Source organism: Salmo trutta, unplaced genomic scaffold, assembly GCF_901001165.1.
Source record: "Salmo trutta unplaced genomic scaffold, fSalTru1.1, whole genome shotgun sequence".
Classification (NCBI taxonomy): domain Eukaryota; kingdom Metazoa; phylum Chordata; class Actinopteri; order Salmoniformes; family Salmonidae; genus Salmo; species Salmo trutta.
This window is the reverse complement of record NW_021822219.1, coordinates 13315-34095: the sequence shown is the minus strand read 5'-3', so window position 1 is coordinate 34095 and position 20781 is coordinate 13315. Positions and strand designations below refer to the sequence as shown.

Here is a 20781-nt window from a genome sequence, read left to right as displayed (position 1 = left end):
GGAGAGAGTACAGAAAACAGAGAGACAACAAGAGAGAGAGAAGGAGAAAGACAGAGAGAGAGAGAGATAGAGAGATGAGATAGAGGGAGAGAGAGAGAGAGAGAATGTTATAATAACACAGGAGAGAGAGAGAGAGAGAGAGAGGAGAGAGAGAGAAGGAGAGAGAGAGAGAGAGAGAGAGAGAGAGAGAGAGACAGAGACAGAGACAGAAACAGAGAGACACGGAGAGAGATGAAGACATACTATAGACTGGTACAGTAGAGAGATGGAGACATACTATAGACTGGTACAGTAGAGAGATGGATTAGGCGCAGCACATCAAAGGCCTCCAGATGAACACCCTTCCACAGCCCCATGGTTGGAAATGACGGCCCCCAGTCCCAGCTGAAGGAACTCTGAGCCTGGTGGGGTAAAAGACCAGCAGACAGGAGAGTTATCCAACGGGTGAATGGTGATCACAAATATAATTTACTGTTATTTTCTAAGGGCCACACAATCATGACTCCAATGTCATTAGCATCTGTATGTTGGAGGATGGTGATTTGAAACTTTTAACCACAGTGCTAAGCTTATGCCTAACCTTAAATGAAAACCAAAATGCCAAATGTTATTTTTAATGAATTTCTAGGATATAGACTGTAGTCTTTGTGGCTGTGGTAACTAGTGGGAACAGGCCTATCTGCCCTCTGATCGACTGGAAATGATTCAACCTGAATCTTTCCTTCTGAAGACGTTTATTTTCCTTGTTTTAGAGCGTTCCGCTACATTATCTGGATAATGTCATGGATAATGTCCATCATAATGTGTCCATCGTGATAAATGGAGCCTGCAGAAGAACAGCAACACCACTAGAAACCAGCGTTGTGTTATGATGTGGACGTGAAACACCAAGGTAGGTCAATTGAAATAAGCAAGCAGCAAGTTCATGAGAAACAAATTGCAAATGTCAGTCCAGAGAAGGGCGTTTTAAAGTTGGTTAGTGATGTAGCTAGCTGGGTCACCTAGACAAGATAACGTTGTCTGTGCTAGGCTAGCTAGTGAATTAGCTTAACGTTACCAAGCTAAGTTTCACTACGAAAAAGCTTAAACAAGCAAAAACACACTCCTGTTAACCTTTCGGTTACTGGCCCAACGCTCTAACCACTAGGCTACCTGCTGGTTACTGGTCCAACGCTCTAACCACTAGGCTACCTGCTGGTTACTGGTCCAACGCTCTAACCACTTGGCTACCTGCTGGTTACTGGCCCAACGCTCTAACCACTAGGCTACCTGCTGGTTACTGACCCAACGCTCTAACCACTAGGCTACCTGCTGGTTACTAGTCCAACGCTCTAACCACTAGGCTACCTGCTGGTTACTGGTCCAACGCTCTAACCACTAGGCTACCTGCTGGTTACTGGTCCAACGCTCTAACCACTTGGCTACCTGCTGGTTACTGGCCCAACGCTCTAACCACTAGGCTACCTGCTGGTTACTGACCCAACGCTCTAACCACTTGGCTACCCTGCTGCCCGAATGTGTTTCTAAAACATTTAAAATGTGTCTGTCTGTCTTTCCCACTTAATTTGAAGTGTTTCTAAAATCCCCTATGGGGAGAAATGCATGGTGAAAAAAAAACTATTGGAACCATTTCCCTGTTTGACCGCTAGGTTTCATGGGTATTATGACGACAAAACGGTGGGGCTCTATAAAAGTTAAATAAATACATTCTTCCCAAGAGGTACAGAGTGACACTTTCAAGAGTGACATGAGTTGATGGAGATCAAATTAAACTGACTAAACTGTAAAAAGAAAATAAAAAAAATATATATATATTGTTAACAAACTGAATGTTTTCTGTCAACACACAATAAATACTATTAACTGAAAAGATGATGTTAATTCCCAAGAGTTGAAGCGACTGACCTTTCTGATAAAGTTGACGTGACATTCGCCCTTCTGGACGGGTGGAGGGCAGTCGGGGGGCACCCTGTACGAGGAGTGATCCCGACTCCTCTCTGAGGCGTACACGACGGGGGATAGGAGGCTCACCTTCACAACGTTCTGCCCTTCCCTTAACAACTGGCCTACGCTGAAGTCCTTGAACATCAGGGAATCCCGTTATCAAGTGGCCCAGCACAGATTTGACAATTTAACTAAACGATCATACATGACTAGACACACCTTGAAATCATACTACACAATGTGCAATATAAACAACGTTCATATGATAAATAATAGACTTTTTTCATTACATATCTGCGGAACATGTTGTCTGTCTTTCCCACAACAACTCCGTTCAGAGAGATGGACGCTACGGTGTCCACTCCTTCAAACACCAGCTGGACTCTTTGTTTAGCCCTGGAGCAGAGGACAAGAAGGGTTTATTTTAGAAATACTGACGGGTGGCTTCCCGGGACACAAATTAAGCCTAGTTCTAGACTAAAAAGACAGCTCAATGGAGAATCTTAATCAAAAGTTATTTTTTGTTCAAGATAAGGCTTGTCCTGTGTCCGGGGAACCGTCCCTGAAATACAAGGCTTGTTCTGAATCCGGGGAACCGGCCCTGAAATACAAGGCTTGTTCTGAGTCCGGGGAACCGGCCCTGAAAGACAAGGCTTGTTCTGAGTCCAGGGAACCAGCCCTGAAAGACAAGGCTTGTTCTGAGTCCGGGGAACCGGCCCTGAAAGACAAGGCTTGTTCTGAATCCGGGGAACCGGCCCTGAAAGACAAGGCTTGTTCTGAATCCGGGGAACCGGCCCTGAAAGACAAGGCTTGTTCTGAGTCCAGGGAACCGGCCCTGGGAGTAGTGAATACAGTAACACCATGGGGCTGGAAGTGTAAGCTGTGTAAACAGTACCTTAGCTCTGTTGAGGCAGAAAATGTAGTCGTGTATGTCCAGTTGTCAAGAGCGATCCACCTGTATGCTACATCATTGAACCTGAAGTAGAGATCCTGAGAGAGAGAGAGAGAGAAAAAGAGAAAGAGAAAGAGAGAGAGAGAGAGAGAGACAGACAGACAGACAGACAGACAGACAGACAGACAGACAGACAGGCAGGCAGGCAGGCAGGCAGGCAGGCAGACAGACAGACAGGCAGACAGGCAGACAGGCAGACAGACAGACAGAGGAGAGACAGAAGAGAGAGAGAACCAGGCATTTTCATGTAATAAAATAGGCAATTTGTCAGTCAGCTCACCTCAAGTATGGGTAGCTGCAGCCCAATATGGTGGCTGGAGTATGGGTAGCTGTCCCCCAATATGGTGACTGGAGTATGGGTAGCTGCAGCCCAATATGGTGGCTGGAGTATGGGTAGCTGAGAACCAATATGGTGACTGGAGTATGGGTAGCTGTCCCCCAATATGGTGACTGGAGTATGGGTAGCTGAGAACCAATATGGTGACTGGAGTATGGGTAGCTGTCCCCCAATATGGTGACTGGAGTATGGGTAGCTGTCCACCAATATGGTGGCTGGAGTATGGGTAGCTGTCCACCAATATGGTGGCTGGAGTATGGGTAGCTGAGAACCAATATGGTGGCTGGAGTATGGGTAGCTGTCCACCAATATGGTGACTGGAGTATGGGTAGCTGCAGTCCAATATGGTGACTGGAGTATGGGTAGCTGCAGTCCAATATGGTGACTGGAGTATGGGTAGCTGTCCACCAATATGGTGGCTGGAGTATGGGTAGCTGAGAACCAATATGGTGGCTGGAGTATGGGTAGCTGCAGTCCAATATGGTGGCTGGAGTATGGGTAGCTGCAGCCCAATATGGTGACTGGAGTATGGGTAGCTGCAGCCCAATATGGTGACTGGAGTATAGGTAGCTGAGAACCAATATGGTGGCTGGAGTATGGGTAGCTGCAGCCCAATATGGTGGCTGGAGTATGGGTAGCTGTCCCCCAATATGGTGGCTGGAGTATGGGTAGCTGCAGTCCAATATGGTGGCTGGAGTATGGGTAGCTGCAGCCCAATATGGTGACTGGAGTATGGGTAGCTGCAGCCCAATATGGTGACTGGAGTATGGGTAGCTGAGAACCAATATGGTGGCTGGAGTATGGGTAGCTGCAGCCCAATATGGTGGCTGGAGTATGGGTAGCTGTCCCCCAATATGGTGACTGGAGTATGGGTAGCTGCAGCCCAGTACGGGCGAGTAGGTGTGTTGAAATGAGTGGGTGTGTACGGAAAGCGAATCAGCTAATTGGGCAGATGTGTTGCCACTCAAGACCGTTTTGCGTGTCTGATTGGGCGGCAAGACGAGTCAATAAGCCGGTGGCCAATGACTAGTGTTTTTGTTTCCATTTTAGGATTTTATTTAAAGTAGGATAGCAGCCTATACAAGAAATAACTCATATTGATAACCATCTAGACGTCACCTTGAAACATGCCATACTCTTTTTGGCCACACAGCATCAGATACATGGACTACATATAGTAAGACAGAGGGGGCGCTGTTTCACTCGGTTGCTTTCTCCGGTGAGATAGTTTCAGCCACTTACAAATTGAAAGAAAGTTGGCGGGTGTACACAATTTTCGTATGCTGGAATAATTTTTGACGAACGTGAGATGGAAACCTAGTTTTTCAAGCGATTTGTTTGACAATCAGATGAAAACATCATGATGGTTATTATGTACATGCCACATTAAAAAGTAATTTTTAACAGTTCAAATTACCTGTCTTTACTATAAAACCCATTAAAACTAAATATAGGCACAACATGCCCTCCCCCACATGGAAATCAAATGCCCGTCCAACTGATTAGTTCTGGCGCTGACCCTGACAGCACGCAACACATACAAGCAACATTACACCCATCAGCAGGACTTTTAATCAAAAATAAACTGAAAATGTACAATTATTTGTGTAAAACTAACAGTGAAATACACTATATATACACACAAAAGGTATATGGACACCCCTTCAAATTAGTGCATTTGGCTATTTCAGACACACCCGTTGCTGACAGGTGTATAAAAATCGAGCACACAAACATGCAATCTCCATAGACAAACATTGGCAGTAGAATGGCCCGTACTGAAGAGCTCAGTGACTTTCAACGTGGCACCGTCATAGGATGTCACCTTTCCAACAAGTCAGTTTGTCAAATTTCTTCCCTGCTAGAGCTGCCCCGGTCAACTTTAAGTGCTATTATTGTGAAGTGGAAACTTCTAGGAGCAACAACGGCTCAGCCGTGAAGTGGTAGGCCACACAAGCTCACAGAACGGGACCGGCGAGTGCTGAAGCGTGTAAAAATCATCTGTCCTCGGTTGAAACACTCACTACTGAGTTCCAAACTGCCTCTGGAAGCAACGTCAGCACAAGAACTGTTCATCAGTAGCTTCATGAAATGGGTTTCCATGGCCGAGCAGCCGCACACAAGCCTAAGATCCCCATGCACAATGTCACGCGTCAGCTGTAGTGGTGTAAAGCTCGCCGCCATTGGACTCTGGAGCAGTGGAAACACGTTCTCTGGAGTGATGAATCACGCTTCACCATCTGACAGTCCAACGGACGAATCTGGGTTTGGTGGATGCCAGGAGAACGCTACCTGCCTGAATGTATAGTGCCAACTGTAAAGTTTGGTGGAGGAGGAATAATGGTCTGGGGCTGTTTTTCATGGTTCGGCCCCTTAGTGCTCTGACAATGTTCCCCAACTCTGAGGATTGGTTTTTCCAGCAGGACAATGCTCCGTGCCACACAGCCAGGTCAATCAAGGTGTGGATGGAGGACCACCAGATCAAGACCCTGTCATGGCCAGCCCAATCTCCAGACCTGAACCCCATTGTAGCTGAGGACCACCAGACCCTGTCATGGCCAGCCCAATCTCCAGACCTGAACCCCATTGTAGCTGGAGGACCACCAGATCAAGACCCTGTCATGGCCAGCCCAATCTCCAGACCTGAACCCCATTGTAGCTGGAGGACCACCAGATCAAGACCCTGTCATGGCCAGCCCAATCTCCAGACCTGAACCCCATTGTAGCTGGAGGACCACCAGATCAAGACCCTGTCATGGCCGGCCCAATCTCCTGACCTGAACCCCATTGTAGCTGGAGGGCCACCAGGTCAAGACCCTGTCATGGCCAGCCCAATCTCCAGACCTGAACCCCATTGTAGCTGAGGACCACCAGACCCTGTCATGGCCAGCCCAATCTCCAGACCTGAACCCCATTGTAGCTGAGGACCACCAGACCCTGTCATGGCCAGCCCAATCTCCAGACCTGAACCCCATTGTAGCTGGAGGACCACCAGACCCTGTCATGGCCAGCCCAATCTCCAGACCTGAACCCCATTGTAGCTGGAGGACCACCAGGTCAAGACCCAGTCATGGCCAGCCCAATCTCCAGACCTGAACCCCATTGTAGCTGAGGACCACCAGGTCAAGACCCAGTCATGGCCAGCCCAATCTCCAGACCTGAACCCCATTGTAGCTGGAGGACCACCAGGTCCTGTCATGGCCAGCCCAATCTCCAGACCTGAACCCCATTGTAGCTGAGGACCACCAGACCCTGTCATGGCCAGCCCGATCTCCAGACCTGAACCCCATTGTAGCTGAGGACCACCAGGTCAAGACCCTGTCATGGCCAGCCCAATCTCCAGACCTGAACCCCATTGTAGCTGAGGACCACCAGACCCTGTCATGGCCAGCCCAATCTCCAGACCTGAACCCCATTGTAGCTGGAGGACCACCAGATCCTGTCATGGCCAGCCCAATCTCCAGACCTGAACCCCATTGTAGCTGAGGACCACCAGACCCTGTCATGGCCAGCCCAATCTCCAGACCTGAACCCCATTGTAGCTGGAGGACCACCAGATCCTGTCATGGCCAGCCCAATCTCCAGACCTGAACCCCATTGAAAACCTCTGGAATGTGATCAAGAGGAAGATGGATGGTCAAAAGCCATCAAAACAAAGCCGAGCTGCTTGAATTGTTACGCCCAGGAGTGGCATAAAGTCACCCAACATCAACGTGAGAGACTGGAGGAGAGCAGGACAAGACGCATGGAAGCTGTGATTGAAAATCAGGGTTAATCCACCAAATATTGATTTCTGAACTCTTCCTAAGTTAAAACATTATTATTGTGTTTAAAAATGATTATGAACTTATTTTATTTGCATTATTCGAGGGTCTGACAACACTGCATCTTTTCTGTTATTTTGACCAGTTGTCATTTTCTGCAAATAAATGCTCTAAATGACAAAATTATTATTTAGAATTTGGGAGAAATGTTGTCAGTATTTTATAGAATAAAACAAAAATATTCATGTTTTCCCCCAAACACAGACCAATAAACAGTACATCCAGAGAAACGGATCATTTCGCAGTCGTCTCTTGTTTTTCTCCAGAGCTGTCTGTGTCGCCACCCTCGGGTCACCCACCAATCACTAAGTACATTTCAAAAACATTAAATACTGTCACATTTGAAAAATACCATATGATATTTTGGACAGAAATTCAAGAATTACATTTGACAACAGAGACGCAGAAGAAGGAGTAAAAGGGAGAAGAAGAAGTGAAGAGTCGGTTTAAAGTTGTAATAAATACATTATTAAAGGAGCTTGACTTGTGTGTTTCAGGACTACATCAGACTGCAGTTTGGCCAGACATAAACCGACTAATAGAAGGCGACCATGTTGGTTTTAGTGAGAGACCACTTGTTGTGGTTGCTGTATGTAAACTGGCCACTAGATGGGGATAGTATTGTTATAGTGAGAGACCACTTGTTGTGGTTGCTGTATGTAAACTGGCCACTAGATGGGGATAGTATTGTTATAGTGAGAGACCACTTGTTGTGGTTGCTGTATGTAAACTGGCCACTAGATGGGGATAGTATTGTTATAGTGAGAGACCACTTGTTGTGGTTGCTGTATGTAAACTGGCCACTAGATGGCGATAGTATTGTTATAGTGAGGGACCACTTGTTGTGGTTGCTGTATGTAAACTGGCCACTAGATGGGGATAGTATTGTTATAGTGAGAGACCACGTGTTGTGGTTGCTGTATGTAAACTGGCCACTAGATGGAGATAGTATTGTTATAGTGAGAGACCACTTGTTGTGGTTGCTGTATGTAAACTGGCCACTAGATGGGGATAGTATTGTTATAGTGAGGGGCCACTTGTTGTGGTTGCTGTATGTAAACTGGCCACTAGATGGGGATAGTATTGTTATAGTGAGAGACCACTTGTTGTGGTTGCTGTATGTAAACTGGCCACTAGATGGAGATAGTATTGTTATAGTGAGAGACCACTTGTTGTGGTTGCTGTATGTAAACTGGCCACTAGATGGGGATAGTATTGTTATAGTGAGGGACCACGTGTTGTGGTTGCTGTATGCAAACTGGCCACTAGATGGGGATAGTATTGTTATAGTGAGGGGCCACTTGTTGTGGTTGCTGTATGTAAACTGGCCACTAGATGGGGATAGTATTGTTATAGTGAGAGACCACTTGTTGTGGTTGCTGTATGTAAACTGGCCACTAGATGGGGATAGTATTGTTATAGTGAGAGACCACTTGTTGTGGTTGCTGTATGTAAACTGGCCACTAGATGGGGGTAGTATTGTTATAGTGAGAGACCACTTGTTGTGGTTGCTGTATGTAAACTGGCCACTAGATGGGGATAGTATCTCTACCGCCAAAGATCGGCTATGAAAAAGCCAACTGACACTTACTCTTGTGTTACTGACTGTTGCACCCTCGACAACTACTATGATTATTATTATTTGACCATGCTGGTCATCTATGAACATTTGAACATCTTGACCATGTTCTGTTATAATCTCCACCCGGCACAGCCAGAAGAGGACTGGCCACCCCTCATAGCCTGGTTCCTCTCTAGGTTTCTTCCTAGGTTTTTGGCCTTTCTAGGGAGTTTTTCCTAGCCACCGTGCTTCTGCACCTGCATTGCTTGCTGTTTGGGGTTTTTAGGCTGGGTTTCTGTACAGTACTTTGAGATATCAGCTGATGTAAGACGGGCTTTATAAATACATTTGATTTGATTAGTGAGGGGTGACTGCTTTCCTTTCGACCTCCACTCCCGCATACTCCGGTCGCCATATTGGGCTGCAGCTACCCCCTTCTCTCTCACATGGTTAATCTTAAAACATTTTTTTTTTTTAAAGACAGAAGACATCACAACTCTTCTCACCTTGATAAAGCCCTGTTTCAGGAGAGCAGAGTGTACACACCCTGGTACGTCTGCAGGAAGCGACAGAGACCCATTTGAGTTCTGTATGGTCCATTTCCTGTTCAGGCTGAGATCGTACTGCTCCTGTCTGGATACATTGTATCCGAAAAGGACGTGAAAACTCCAGACGTAATAAAGGACAACAAGAACACTTCCTCTTTTTCTAAACGCGCTCATTGTTGTGTCTTCTTGCAGGATTTTTTTATTTTTTTGCCAGATAAAAGTATCTAGGTCAAGTTTCTAACATTTAATAACAACTAAATGATTTATTAACATGTAATACTGCATTCAAGACAAGGAAAACTTCAAAGAGAGAAGGAAAAAAATAAACGTTAAACATCAAACACTGATTATAAACGTTGTAAAAAATAAAACGCTGTATGTTGTTCAGTGCAAACGGCTTCTTCCTTGTTAATAATCATGTGACCTTACAGATCAGCTGATCCACTGCACATCACGTGGCAACATCTTCTTCTGTGGTATATTGGCGATCACACAACTAAATGTGCATTCTGCCACCTACTGTGCGGGATGGTAACAGCATTACCCAAAATGGAACAAAATACCCACCAAAAAACCGACCAAACTACCAAAAATACATATCTAAACTAAATCAAACAATGTTTCTGTTAAAATAAATTATAAAACAGATCTGATCCATACATAGGCTCAAGGGGAACCTGAGAGAATGGGTCATCCAGCGCCAGAACCCCTTTGCAAGTCTTCAGATGTAAAATATTTAACTGCCCCAAAACATTTCTGCCGCAGCCACAATAATATCCAATTTCTTCGATTTCTTTGAGACTTGTGCCGTACAGTTTATAACTGTGGCAATGACATTGACTCTGTACCGGTACCCCCCTGTATATAGCCTCCACATTGACTCTGTACCGGTGCCCCCTGTATATAGCCTCCACATTGACTCTGTACCGGTGCCCCCTGTATATAGCCTCCACATTGACTCTGTACCGGTACACCCTGTATATAGCCTCCACATTGACTCTGTACCGGTACCCCCCTGTATATAGCCTCCACATTGACTCTGTACCGTAACACCCTGTATATAGCCTCCACATTGACTCTGTACCGGTACCCCCTGTATATAGCCTCCACATTGACTCTGTACCGGTACCCCCTGTATATAGCCTCCACATTGACTCTGTACCGGTACCCCCTGTATATAGCCTCCACATTGACTCTGTACCGTAACACCCTGTATATAGCCTCCACATTGACTCTGTACCGGTACCCCCTGTATATAGCCTCCACATTGACTCTGTACCGGTACACCCTGTATATAACCTTGCAACTGTTATGTTACTGCTGCTCTTTAAATATTTGTTATTTTTATTTTTCTCTTATCTATTTTTTACTTAACACTTATTTTTCTTAAAACTGCATTGTTGGTTAAGGGCTTGTAAGTAAGAATTTCACTGTAAGGTCTACTACACCTGGTTGTATTCAGAGCATGTGACAAATAAACTTTGATTTGATGAACGTCACAAAATACACCTTTTTTTAACACACGTGGTATCTTGTGATTGGCAGCAACAGTACTACAGGCTGTGGTGCGTCCTCTTAAAACGATAAAGGAGAGACGCACTCCAAGAGCTCAGATGCAAAAATGATTTATGTCCAACGTTTATACAGACAAGCTGTCTTCATCAGGGTATAATGACAAACACTGCGAGATGACTCATTTATATAGTGTCAGAAGACACACAGGGGTCTGTAATCATGGCCAGGTGTGGCCTGATATCATATATTAAAATAGCATACAAAAAACATAAATGGATAGCGTACGAAATTAGATACAATTTGGTTACATTTGGCTACAAACGTTTACAATGGCAAAATCACAATAAGCACAAGAATGGCTTCAGATCAAAGTCTATGTTGAGACCGAAGGGAGCAAAGGTCTTTAAATTAAAGATCCAGGCAGCCTCTCGTTTTAACAATAAATTGTCGAGGTCACCCCGTCTCCTAGAGGGTGACACTCCGGGAACTGGGGATCGTGATCCCTACCACAATAACAACACCGTCGTCATTCTACACACCGTTCAATCAATAAACACTTGTCCGTCTGCACACACTTGAAACATGTCCAAATCCTTTACAGTTTTTACACTGCAATGGTTTGGGGACGAAAGGTCTTACAGCGTATCTTACATTACCAAGCTTCACATGCGTAGGTCATTTCTTTTAATGAAAGAAAACACAACAGGACCGACAGATGTTCTTATTTTATCTTCAGTCACCCAGCGGGTCAGACGCCCGGAGCGTCGACCACACCAGGAATTATCTTCAGTCACCCAGCGGCGGGTCAGACGCCCGGAGCGTCGACCACACCAGGAATTATCTTCAGTCACCCAGCGGCGGGTCAGACGCCCGGAGCGTCGACCACACCAGGAATTACCTTAAGTCACCCAGCGGCGGGTCAGACGCCCGGAGCGTCGACCACACCAGGAATTATCTTCAGTCACCCAGCGGCGGGTCAGACGCCCGGAGCGTCGACCACACCAGGAATTACCTTCAGTCACCCAGCGGCGGGTCAGACGCCCGGAGCGTCGACCACACCAGGAATTACCTTAAGTCACCCAGCGGCGGGTCAGACGCCCGGAGCGTCGACCACACCAGGAATTACCTTCAGGGATTCAATCTGAACATCCGTCGTCACCCCCTGAGAATTACTCCTTTGACGGGTGTCTCTACTCCGAAGTTCAAAACGCAAAACTTCTGTTGTTTCTGATTTTTTTTTGTTGAGGCTCACTGCAATCTAACTCAGTTCTTCAGAAATACAATGAATCAAAAATAAAGACCACTCCTGGTCAATCGGACAGAATCCACTTTTCCCAGCGTATCCTTCACCATTAGACACCTCAAACAGGTTTCCTACATACGCATCCTTACCCAACAAATGCATCCCCCCCCAAAAAAACAATAAGCGATTCATTATCATTCATACACGTTTCCTCCACTCCAATTTGAGACAATTTCCTTTTTAGTTCCAGTTTTTGATACGGCTGTTGTCCATTCAGAACAATCGTCTTCACCAACTTTACTCATCATCCACTTCCGCCATCTTTTACCCACGTGACAACATCCGAAACAGGTTTGGGACGAAATGATCTCCTTCCTCGCATTGGGTCGGATTCGTAATAATCTGTGTTTAACAATATGCAAGAATATCCATTAGGAATTGACATGCTATACCTGTCAGTCTCTTTTCTGATAACAGGGATTCGATTCAATGACTTAGCCTTGGGTCTTCCTTACTTTATTCATGAAAATGTGACTCTACATGGGATATTAATACTACCAGGGATGGGATATTAATACTACCAGGGATGGGATATTAATACTACCAGGGATGGGATATTGATACTACCAGGGATGGGATATTAATACTACCAGGGATGGGATATTAATACTACCAGGGATGGGATATTAATACTACCAGGGATGGGATATTAATACTACCAGGGATGGGATATTGACACTACCAGGGATGGGATATTAATACTACCAGGGATGGGATATTAATACTACCAGGGATAGGATATTGATACTACCAGGGATGGGATATTAATACTACCAGGGATGGGATATTAATACTACCAGGGATGGGATATTAATACTACCAGGGATGGGATATTAATACTACCAGGGATGGGATATTAATACTACCAGGGATGGGATATTAATACTACCAGGGATGGGATATTAATACTACCAGGGATGGGATATTGACATTACCAGGGATGGGATATTGACACTACCAGGGATGGGATATTAATACTACCAGGGATGGGATATTAATACTACCAGGGATGGGATATTAATACTACCAGGGCTGGGATATTGACACTACCAGGGATGGGATATTAATACTTCCAGGGATGGGATATTAATACTACCAGGGATGGGATATTGACACTACCAGGGATGGGATATTGACACTACCAGGGATGGGATATTGACACTACCAGGGATGGGATATTGACACTACCAGGGATGGGATATTGACACTACCAGGGATGTGATATTGACACTACCAGGGATGGGATATTGACACTACCAGGGATGGGATATTGACACTACCAGGGATGGGATATTGACACTACCAGGGATGGGATATTGACACTACCAGGGATGGGATATTGACACTACCAGGGATGGGATATTGACACTACCAGGGATGGGATATTGATACTACCAGGGATGGAATATTGACACTACCAGGGATGGGATATTGACACTACCAGGGATGGGATATTGACACTACCAGGGATGGGATATTGACACTACCAGGGATGGGATATTGACACTACCAGGGATGGGATAATGACACTACCAGGGATGGGATATTGACACTACCAGGGATGGGATATTGACACTACCAGGGATGGGATATTATAAAAAAGGGTACACCAAATAAATATTTCCTGCAACCTTGGTCCCAGACTCTTCTTACAAGAAGAGGGGAAAGTAGCACTGTTTGATGAGAAAAGTATTTTTCTAAACCATTTTGAACTCAAATAAATGCTGTATTTATTAACAATAACAAACACAATTCCAGTCAAAATAGAAAATTGTATGAAACAATTGTGGAAAGTGGTTTTTAATATATACACAGTTTATTAGGCACACCCATCTAGTAGGGCCAACACCCCACTTTGCCTCAAGCACAGCCTGATTTGTTCAGGGATGGAAACGTTGCTCCAGTGGTATCAAGAGACCTAACATGTGCCAGGAAAACATTCCCCATACCTTTACACCACCGCCACCAGCCTGTACCGTGGACACCAGGCAAGATGGGTCCATGGACTCATGCAGCTTTCACATTTTACATTTTAGTCATTTATCAGACGCTCTTATCTAGAGCGACTTACAGTAGTGAATTCATACATTTCATATATTATAATTTTTTTTCGTACTGGTCCCCCGTGGGAATCGAACCCACAACCCTGGCGTTGCAAACACCATGCTCTACCAACTGAGCCACATGGGACCACATTTCGCCAAATCCTGACTCTGACATCAGCATGATGCAACAAAACCCGTTATTCATCAGAACAGGCAATGCTTGTCCACTCCTCAGCTGTTCCCACTAGAGCCACTTCTTCTAGTTGGTAGGAGGGGAACCCGGTCTGCAGTAAAAGCCCATCCGTGAGGACCGATGAGTTGTGTGTTCCGACATGCCGTTCTGCACACCACTGTTGTTCTGCTCTGGACCCGCCTTCTAGCTGGATGTTTTAATTGTTTTGTCGCATAATTGTCGATAATGAAAATTACATTTTTGATATCGATAATGGAGAAAAAAATATACATCGATAATGACATTTTTTTATATAAATCATTCCATCTTTTTTATATAAAAAATTGTTTGATACAAAATAAAAAAATAAAAAATTATATCAATAATTCAAATTTGAATATATATCCAAATATTTTTTTATATCAATAATTGTCTTGTGTATTTTAAGGCAGTGAAATGTGAAGACTGTGCCAGGTGTGTGTAGACCTTTTCGAGTCTCTGTATGTATGGAAGGAGCATGCAAATCCAACCCCCATGGTCATTATTTAACTTTCTATAGAAAACATTTAAATTATCAGATATCAAAAATCCTAATTATTGATATTGATAATAATTTTTTATATGAAAAATGTCATTGATAATAAAAAAAAATACAACTATTGATTAAAAAAAAGTCATTAATATACAGTACGTTAAAACAGCCATAACCATTACTTTATCAAACCCAACTCAATTTGCTGCCATTATCACAGAATCCCCGTAGTTTTCTTTTCCACCCGTAGCCCCCCCAAAACGGAGTGGTACAACACTTGCGACCGCCGTATGTAGCTTGTCATTACCGCCATAAACGGCGATGCATTTTCAAAACTCAAGATGAAAAAAATAACTGTGTTTTACACCTGTATTTGGAGCTGAAAGTCATTCATGTTAACAGCCAATATCAACTAGGTTATATCATGTTCTCCGGAGTCCAGAGCAGAACCATCCGTCTACGGAGGTTGTAGGATCGGATGGAAAGCAATGTTTTATCTGCACCACGCCATCACTTTGGAAGGCAGCCTGCCTGCTGAGTACTCCCTGCCAGCCGGAAAGCCCTGTTCTTCCTCACAAATATGGTAATAAATTCACCAAAATATATCTTCACCCCATAATATTGAAGGCAGTGTGATGTCTACATCTTTAGACATATTGCCAGTAGCCACCCAAACATCTTCAGACATATTACCAGTAGCCACCCAAACATCTTCAGACATATTGCCAGTAGCCACCCAAACATCTTTACATATTGCCAGTAGCCACCCAAACATCTTCAGACATATTGCCAGTAACCACCCAAACATCTTCAGACATATTGCCAGTAGCCACCCAAACATCTCTACATATTGCCCGTAGCCACCCAAACATCTTCAGACATATTACCAGTAGCCACCCAAACATCTTCAGACATATTGCCAGTAACCACCCAAACATCTTCAGACATATTGCCAGTAGCCACCCAAACATCTCTACATATTGCCCGTAGCCACCCAAACATCTTCAGACATATTACCAGTAGCCACCCAAACATCTTCAGACATATTGCCAGTAGCCACCCAAACATCTTCAGACATATTGCCAGTAGCCACCCAAACATCTCTACATATTGCCCGTAGCCACCCAAACATCTTCAGACATATTACCAGTAGCCACCCAAACATCTATACATATTGCCAGTAGCCACCCAAACATCTTTACATATTACCAGTAGCCACCCAAACATCTTCAGACATATTGCCAGTAGCCACCCAAACATCTTCAGACATATTGCCAGTAGCCACCCAAACATCTTCAGACATATTGCCAGTAGCCACCCAAACATCTTTACATATTGCCAGTAACCACCCAAACATCTTCAGACATATTGCCAGTAACCACCCAAACATCTCTACATATTGCCAGTAGCCACCCAAACATCTTCAGACATATTGCCAGTAGCCACCCAAACATCTTTACATATTGCCAGTAACCACCCAAACATCTTCAGACATATTGCCAGTAGCCACCCAAACATCTTCAGACATATTGCCAGTAGCCACCCAAACATCTTCAGACATATTGCCAGTAGCCACCCAAACATCTTCAGACATATTGCCAGTAGCCACCCAAACATCTTTACATATTGCCAGTAGCCACCCAAACATCTTCAGACATATTGCCAGTAGCCACCCAAACATCTTCAGACATATTGCCAGTAGCCACCCAAACATCTTTAGACATATTGCCAGTAGCCACCCAAACATCTTCAGACATATTACCAGTAGCCACCCAAACATCTATACATATTACCAGTAGCCACCCAAACATCTATACATATTACCAGTAGCCACCCAAACGTCTATACATACTGCCAGTAGCCACCCAAACATCTTCAGACATATTACCAGTAGCCACCCAAACATCTTTACATACTGCCAGTAACCACCCAAACATCTTCAGACATATTACCAGTAACCACCCAAACATCTTTACATACTGCCAGTAGCCACCCAAACATCTTTACATACTGCCAGTAGCCACCCAAATATCTTCAGACATATTGCCAGTAACCACCCAAACATCTTCAGACATATTGCCAGTAGCCACCCAAACATCTTCAGACATATTGCCAGTAGCCACCCAAACATCTTTACATATTGCTAGTAACCACCCACATTAAGCCTATCTGAAAAATGTAAACGATCAATTAAATCGGCAGGTAGCCTAATGGCAAAGATGAGTCAGTAGTTGATTTCTAAACTGTATTTTATATGATGATAAACGTAGGCCTACTCTGTTTTTCCATACAAAACTGTAGGAAATACAAGTTATTTCTTATCCCTAATCAGGATATGTGCATCTGCCTTTGCACGCCAATGCTGATGACTGGTCATTGGTCAACAATCAAGACAAGCAACTTTTTGTTTAGGAAGCATAGATAAGAATTTAACGACGACTTGTGAACAAACATTTTATAAAAAACAAAATACATTTGTGAGGAAATTATACCAGCACTGAAAAGGGCACTTTGGAGACTAGAAGGGCAAAGGGGCATGAGCTCTGTTCAGATAGAGCCCTATCTGTGCACGTGCAATGATATACACTGAACAAACATTTTACCCAAAATCTAAAGTGTCGGTCCCATGTTTCATGAGCTGAAATAAAAGATCCCAGAAATGTTCCATATGCACAAAAAGCTGATTTCTCTCATTTTGTGCACAATTTGTTTACATCCCTGTTAGTGAGGATTTCTCCTTTGTCAAGATAATCCGTCCACCTGACAGGTGTGGCATATCAAGAAGCTGATTAAACAGCATGATCATTACACAGGTGCACCTTGTGCTGGGGGACAATAAAGGGCCACTCTAAAATGTGCAGTTTGTCACGCAACACAATGCCACAAGTTTTGAGGGAGCGTGCAATTGGCATGCTGACTGCAGGAATGTCCATCAGAGCTGCTGCCAGAGAATTGAACGTTCATTTATCTACCATAAGCCACCTCCAACGTTGTTTTAGAGTTTGGCAGTACGTCCAACTGGCCTCACGACCGCAGACCATGTGTATGGCGTCATGTGGGCGAGCGGTTTGCTGATGTCAACGTTGTGAACAGAGTGCCCCATGGTGGAGGTGGGGTTATGGTATGGGCCCCATGGTGGAGGTGGGGTTATGGTATGGGCCCCATAGTGGTGGTGGGGTTATGGTATGGGCGCCATGGTGGAGGTGGGGTTATGGTATGGGCCCCATGGTGGAGGTGGGGTTATGGTATGGGCCCCATGGTGGAGGTGGGGATATGGTATGGGCCCCATGGTGGAGGTGGGGTTATGGTATGGGCCCCATAGTGGTGGTGGGGTTATGGTATAGGGCAGGTATAAGCTACGGACAACGAACACAATTGCATTTTATTGAAGGTCAATTTGAATGCACAAAAATACCGTGACAAGAACCCAAAGATTTTCTATGGGGTTGAGATCTGGAGACTGGCTAGGTCACTCCAGGACCTTGAAATGCTTCTTACGAAGCCCCTCCTTCGTTGCCCGGGCGGTGTGTTTGGGATCATTGTCATACTGAAAGACCCAGCCACGTTTCATCTTCAATGCCCTTGCTGATGGAAGGAGGTTTTCACTCAAAATCTCACGATACATAGCCCCATTCATTCTTTCCTTTACACGGATCAGTTGTCCTGGTCCCTTTGCAGAAAAACAGCCCCAAAGCATGATGTTTCCACCCCCATGCTTCACAGTAGGTATGGTGTCCTTTGGATGCAACTCAGCATTCTTTGTCCTCCAAACACGACGAGTTGAGTTTTTACCAAAAAGTTATATTTTGGTTTCATCTGACCATATGACATTCTCCCAATCCTCTTCTGGATCATCCAAATGCTCTCTAGCAAACTTCAGACGGGCCTGGACATGTACTGGCTTAAGCAGGGGGACACGTCTGGCACTGCAGGATTTGAGTCCCTGGCGGCGTAGTGTGTTACTGATGGTAGGCTTTGTTACTTTGGTCCCAGCTCTCTGCAGGTCATTCACTAGGTCCCCCCGTGTGGTTCTGGGATTTTTGCTCACCGTTCTTGTGATCATTTTGACCCCTCGGGGTGAGATCTTGCGTGGAGCCCCAGATCGAGGGAGATTATCAGTGGTCTTGTATGTCTTCCATTTCCTAATAATTGCTCCCACAGTTGATTTCTTCAAACCAAGCTGCTTACCTATTGCAGATTCAGTCTTCCCAGCCTGGTGCAGGTCTACAATTTTGTTTCTGGTGTCCTTTGACAGCTCTTTGGTCTTGGCCATAGTGGAGTTTGGAGTGTGGCTGTTTAAGGTTGTGGACAGGTGTCTTTTATACTGATAACAAGTTCAAACAGGTGCCATTAATACAGGTAACGAGTGGAGGACAGAGGAGCCTCTTAAAGAAGAAGTTACAGGTCTGTGAGAGCCAGAAATCTTGCTTGTTTGTAGGTGACCAAAAACTTATTTTCCACCATAATTTGCAAATAAATTCATTAAAAATCCTACAATGTGATTTTCTGGATTTGTTTTCTAATTTTGTCTGTCATAGTTGACGTGTACCTATGATGAAAATTACAGGCCTCTCTCATCTTTTTAAGTGGGAGAAGTTGCACAATTGGTGGCTGACTAAATACTTTTTTGCCCCACTGTATATATGCAGTATGTATGTGTATACATGCAGTATGTATGTATGTGTATATATGAAGTATGTATGTATGTGTATATATGCAGTATGTATGTGTATATTATTGTACTGCTCTAGGGATATAATTATTGTTTGGATAACATTGACGACTATGTATTGATGTATTGTATTTGTTTCACTCTTCATGTGATGGACAATGCAGAGAACGCTAGAAGAGTTATCATTTAATTAACATAGTAAATTATTGTAATGTTTGTTAATGTGCCAATTAATCCCATAAGGGATGGATTACCAATTAATCCCATAAGGGATGGATTACCAATTAACCCCATAAGGGATGGGGGTTACCAATTAATCCCATAAGGGATGGGGGTTACCAATTAATCCCATAAGGGATGGGGGTTACCAATTAATCCCATAAAGGATGGGGGTTACCAATTAATCCCATAAGGGATGGGGGTTACCAATTAATCCCATAAGGGATGGGCTACCAATTAATCCCATAAGGGATGGGCTACCAATTAATCCCATAAGGGATGGGGGTTACCAATTAATCCCATAAGGGATGGGGGTTACCAATTAATCCCATAAGGGATGGTTACCAATTAATCCCATAAGGGATGGATTACCAATTAATCCCATAAGGGATGGGGGTTACCAATTAATCCCATAAGGGATGGGGGTTACCAATTAATCCCATAAGGGATGGGGGTTACCAATTAATCCCATAAGGGATGGGGGTTACCAATTAATCCCATAAGGGATGGGGTTACCAATTAATCCCATAAGGGATGGATTACCAATTAATCCCATAAGGGATGGGTTGCCAATTAATCCCATAAGGGATGGGCTGCCAATTAATCCCATAAGGGATGGGGGTTACCAATTCATCCCATAAGGGATGGGTTACCAATTAATCCCATAAGGGATGGATTACCAATTAAACCCATAAGGGATGGGGGTTACCAATTAATCCCATAAGGGATGGGCTGCCAATTAATCCCATAAGGGATGGGGGTTACCAATTAATCCCATAAAGGATGGGTTACCAATTAATCCCATAAGGGATGGGGGTTACCAATTAATCCCATAAGGGATGGGTTACCAATTAATCCCATAAGGGATGGATTACCAATTAATCCCATAAGGGATGGATTACCAATTAATCCCATAAGGGATGGGGGCTACCAATTAATCCCATACTGCAATCTCAGTCATGTAAAATCCAGAGATATTGGTGTAATGAATATATTCCAATTGACAGTTGCATGTATATTTTTGTTCAGTACAGTGATGTGAACCGGGTAGACAAGGGAGTCAAAAGATGGTTCATTTCCATCACAGCTTTCCTCGCTGTTCAGTGCTGCCTGACACCCCACCAATGGCCTCCCTGTATGTAAAGGACACTTCCACC

The 20781-nt window shown here is 44.3% G+C and overlaps 1 protein-coding gene across 1 annotated transcript; it reads right to left on the bottom strand.

Annotated features, from left to right (window-relative positions):
* Positions 1 to 231: 231 nt before the first annotated feature.
* On the bottom strand, positions 232 to 9773 carry LOC115181142 (beta-mannosidase). The gene is made up of 5 exons (XM_029743173.1): positions 9125 to 9773; positions 2840 to 2934; positions 2235 to 2340; positions 1906 to 2079; positions 232 to 401 (listed from the first exon to the last, which is right to left on the bottom strand). Exons 1-5 carry the CDS (start codon positions 9338 to 9340, stop codon positions 243 to 245), a joined length of 750 nt encoding a protein of 249 aa, XP_029599033.1. The 5' UTR covers positions 9341 to 9773; the 3' UTR covers positions 232 to 242.
* Between the last annotated feature and the right edge of the window lie 11008 nt (positions 9774 to 20781).

Excerpts from the sequence above, each read along its gene's own strand:
- LOC115181142 (XM_029743173.1), bottom strand. The coding sequence starts at position 9,340 with ATGAGCGCGTTTAGAAAAAGAGGAAGTGTTCTTGTTGTCCTTTATTAC. Across the intron at positions 2,341-2,839 it reads TCTGCCTCAACAGAGCTAAG|GGCTAAACAAAGAGTCCAGC; the intron begins GTACTGTTTACA and ends CCTCTGCTCCAG. Across the intron at positions 402-1,905 it reads ACGTCAACTTTATCAGAAAG|GCTCAGAGTTCCTTCAGCTG; the intron begins GTCAGTCGCTTC and ends TTACCCCACCAG.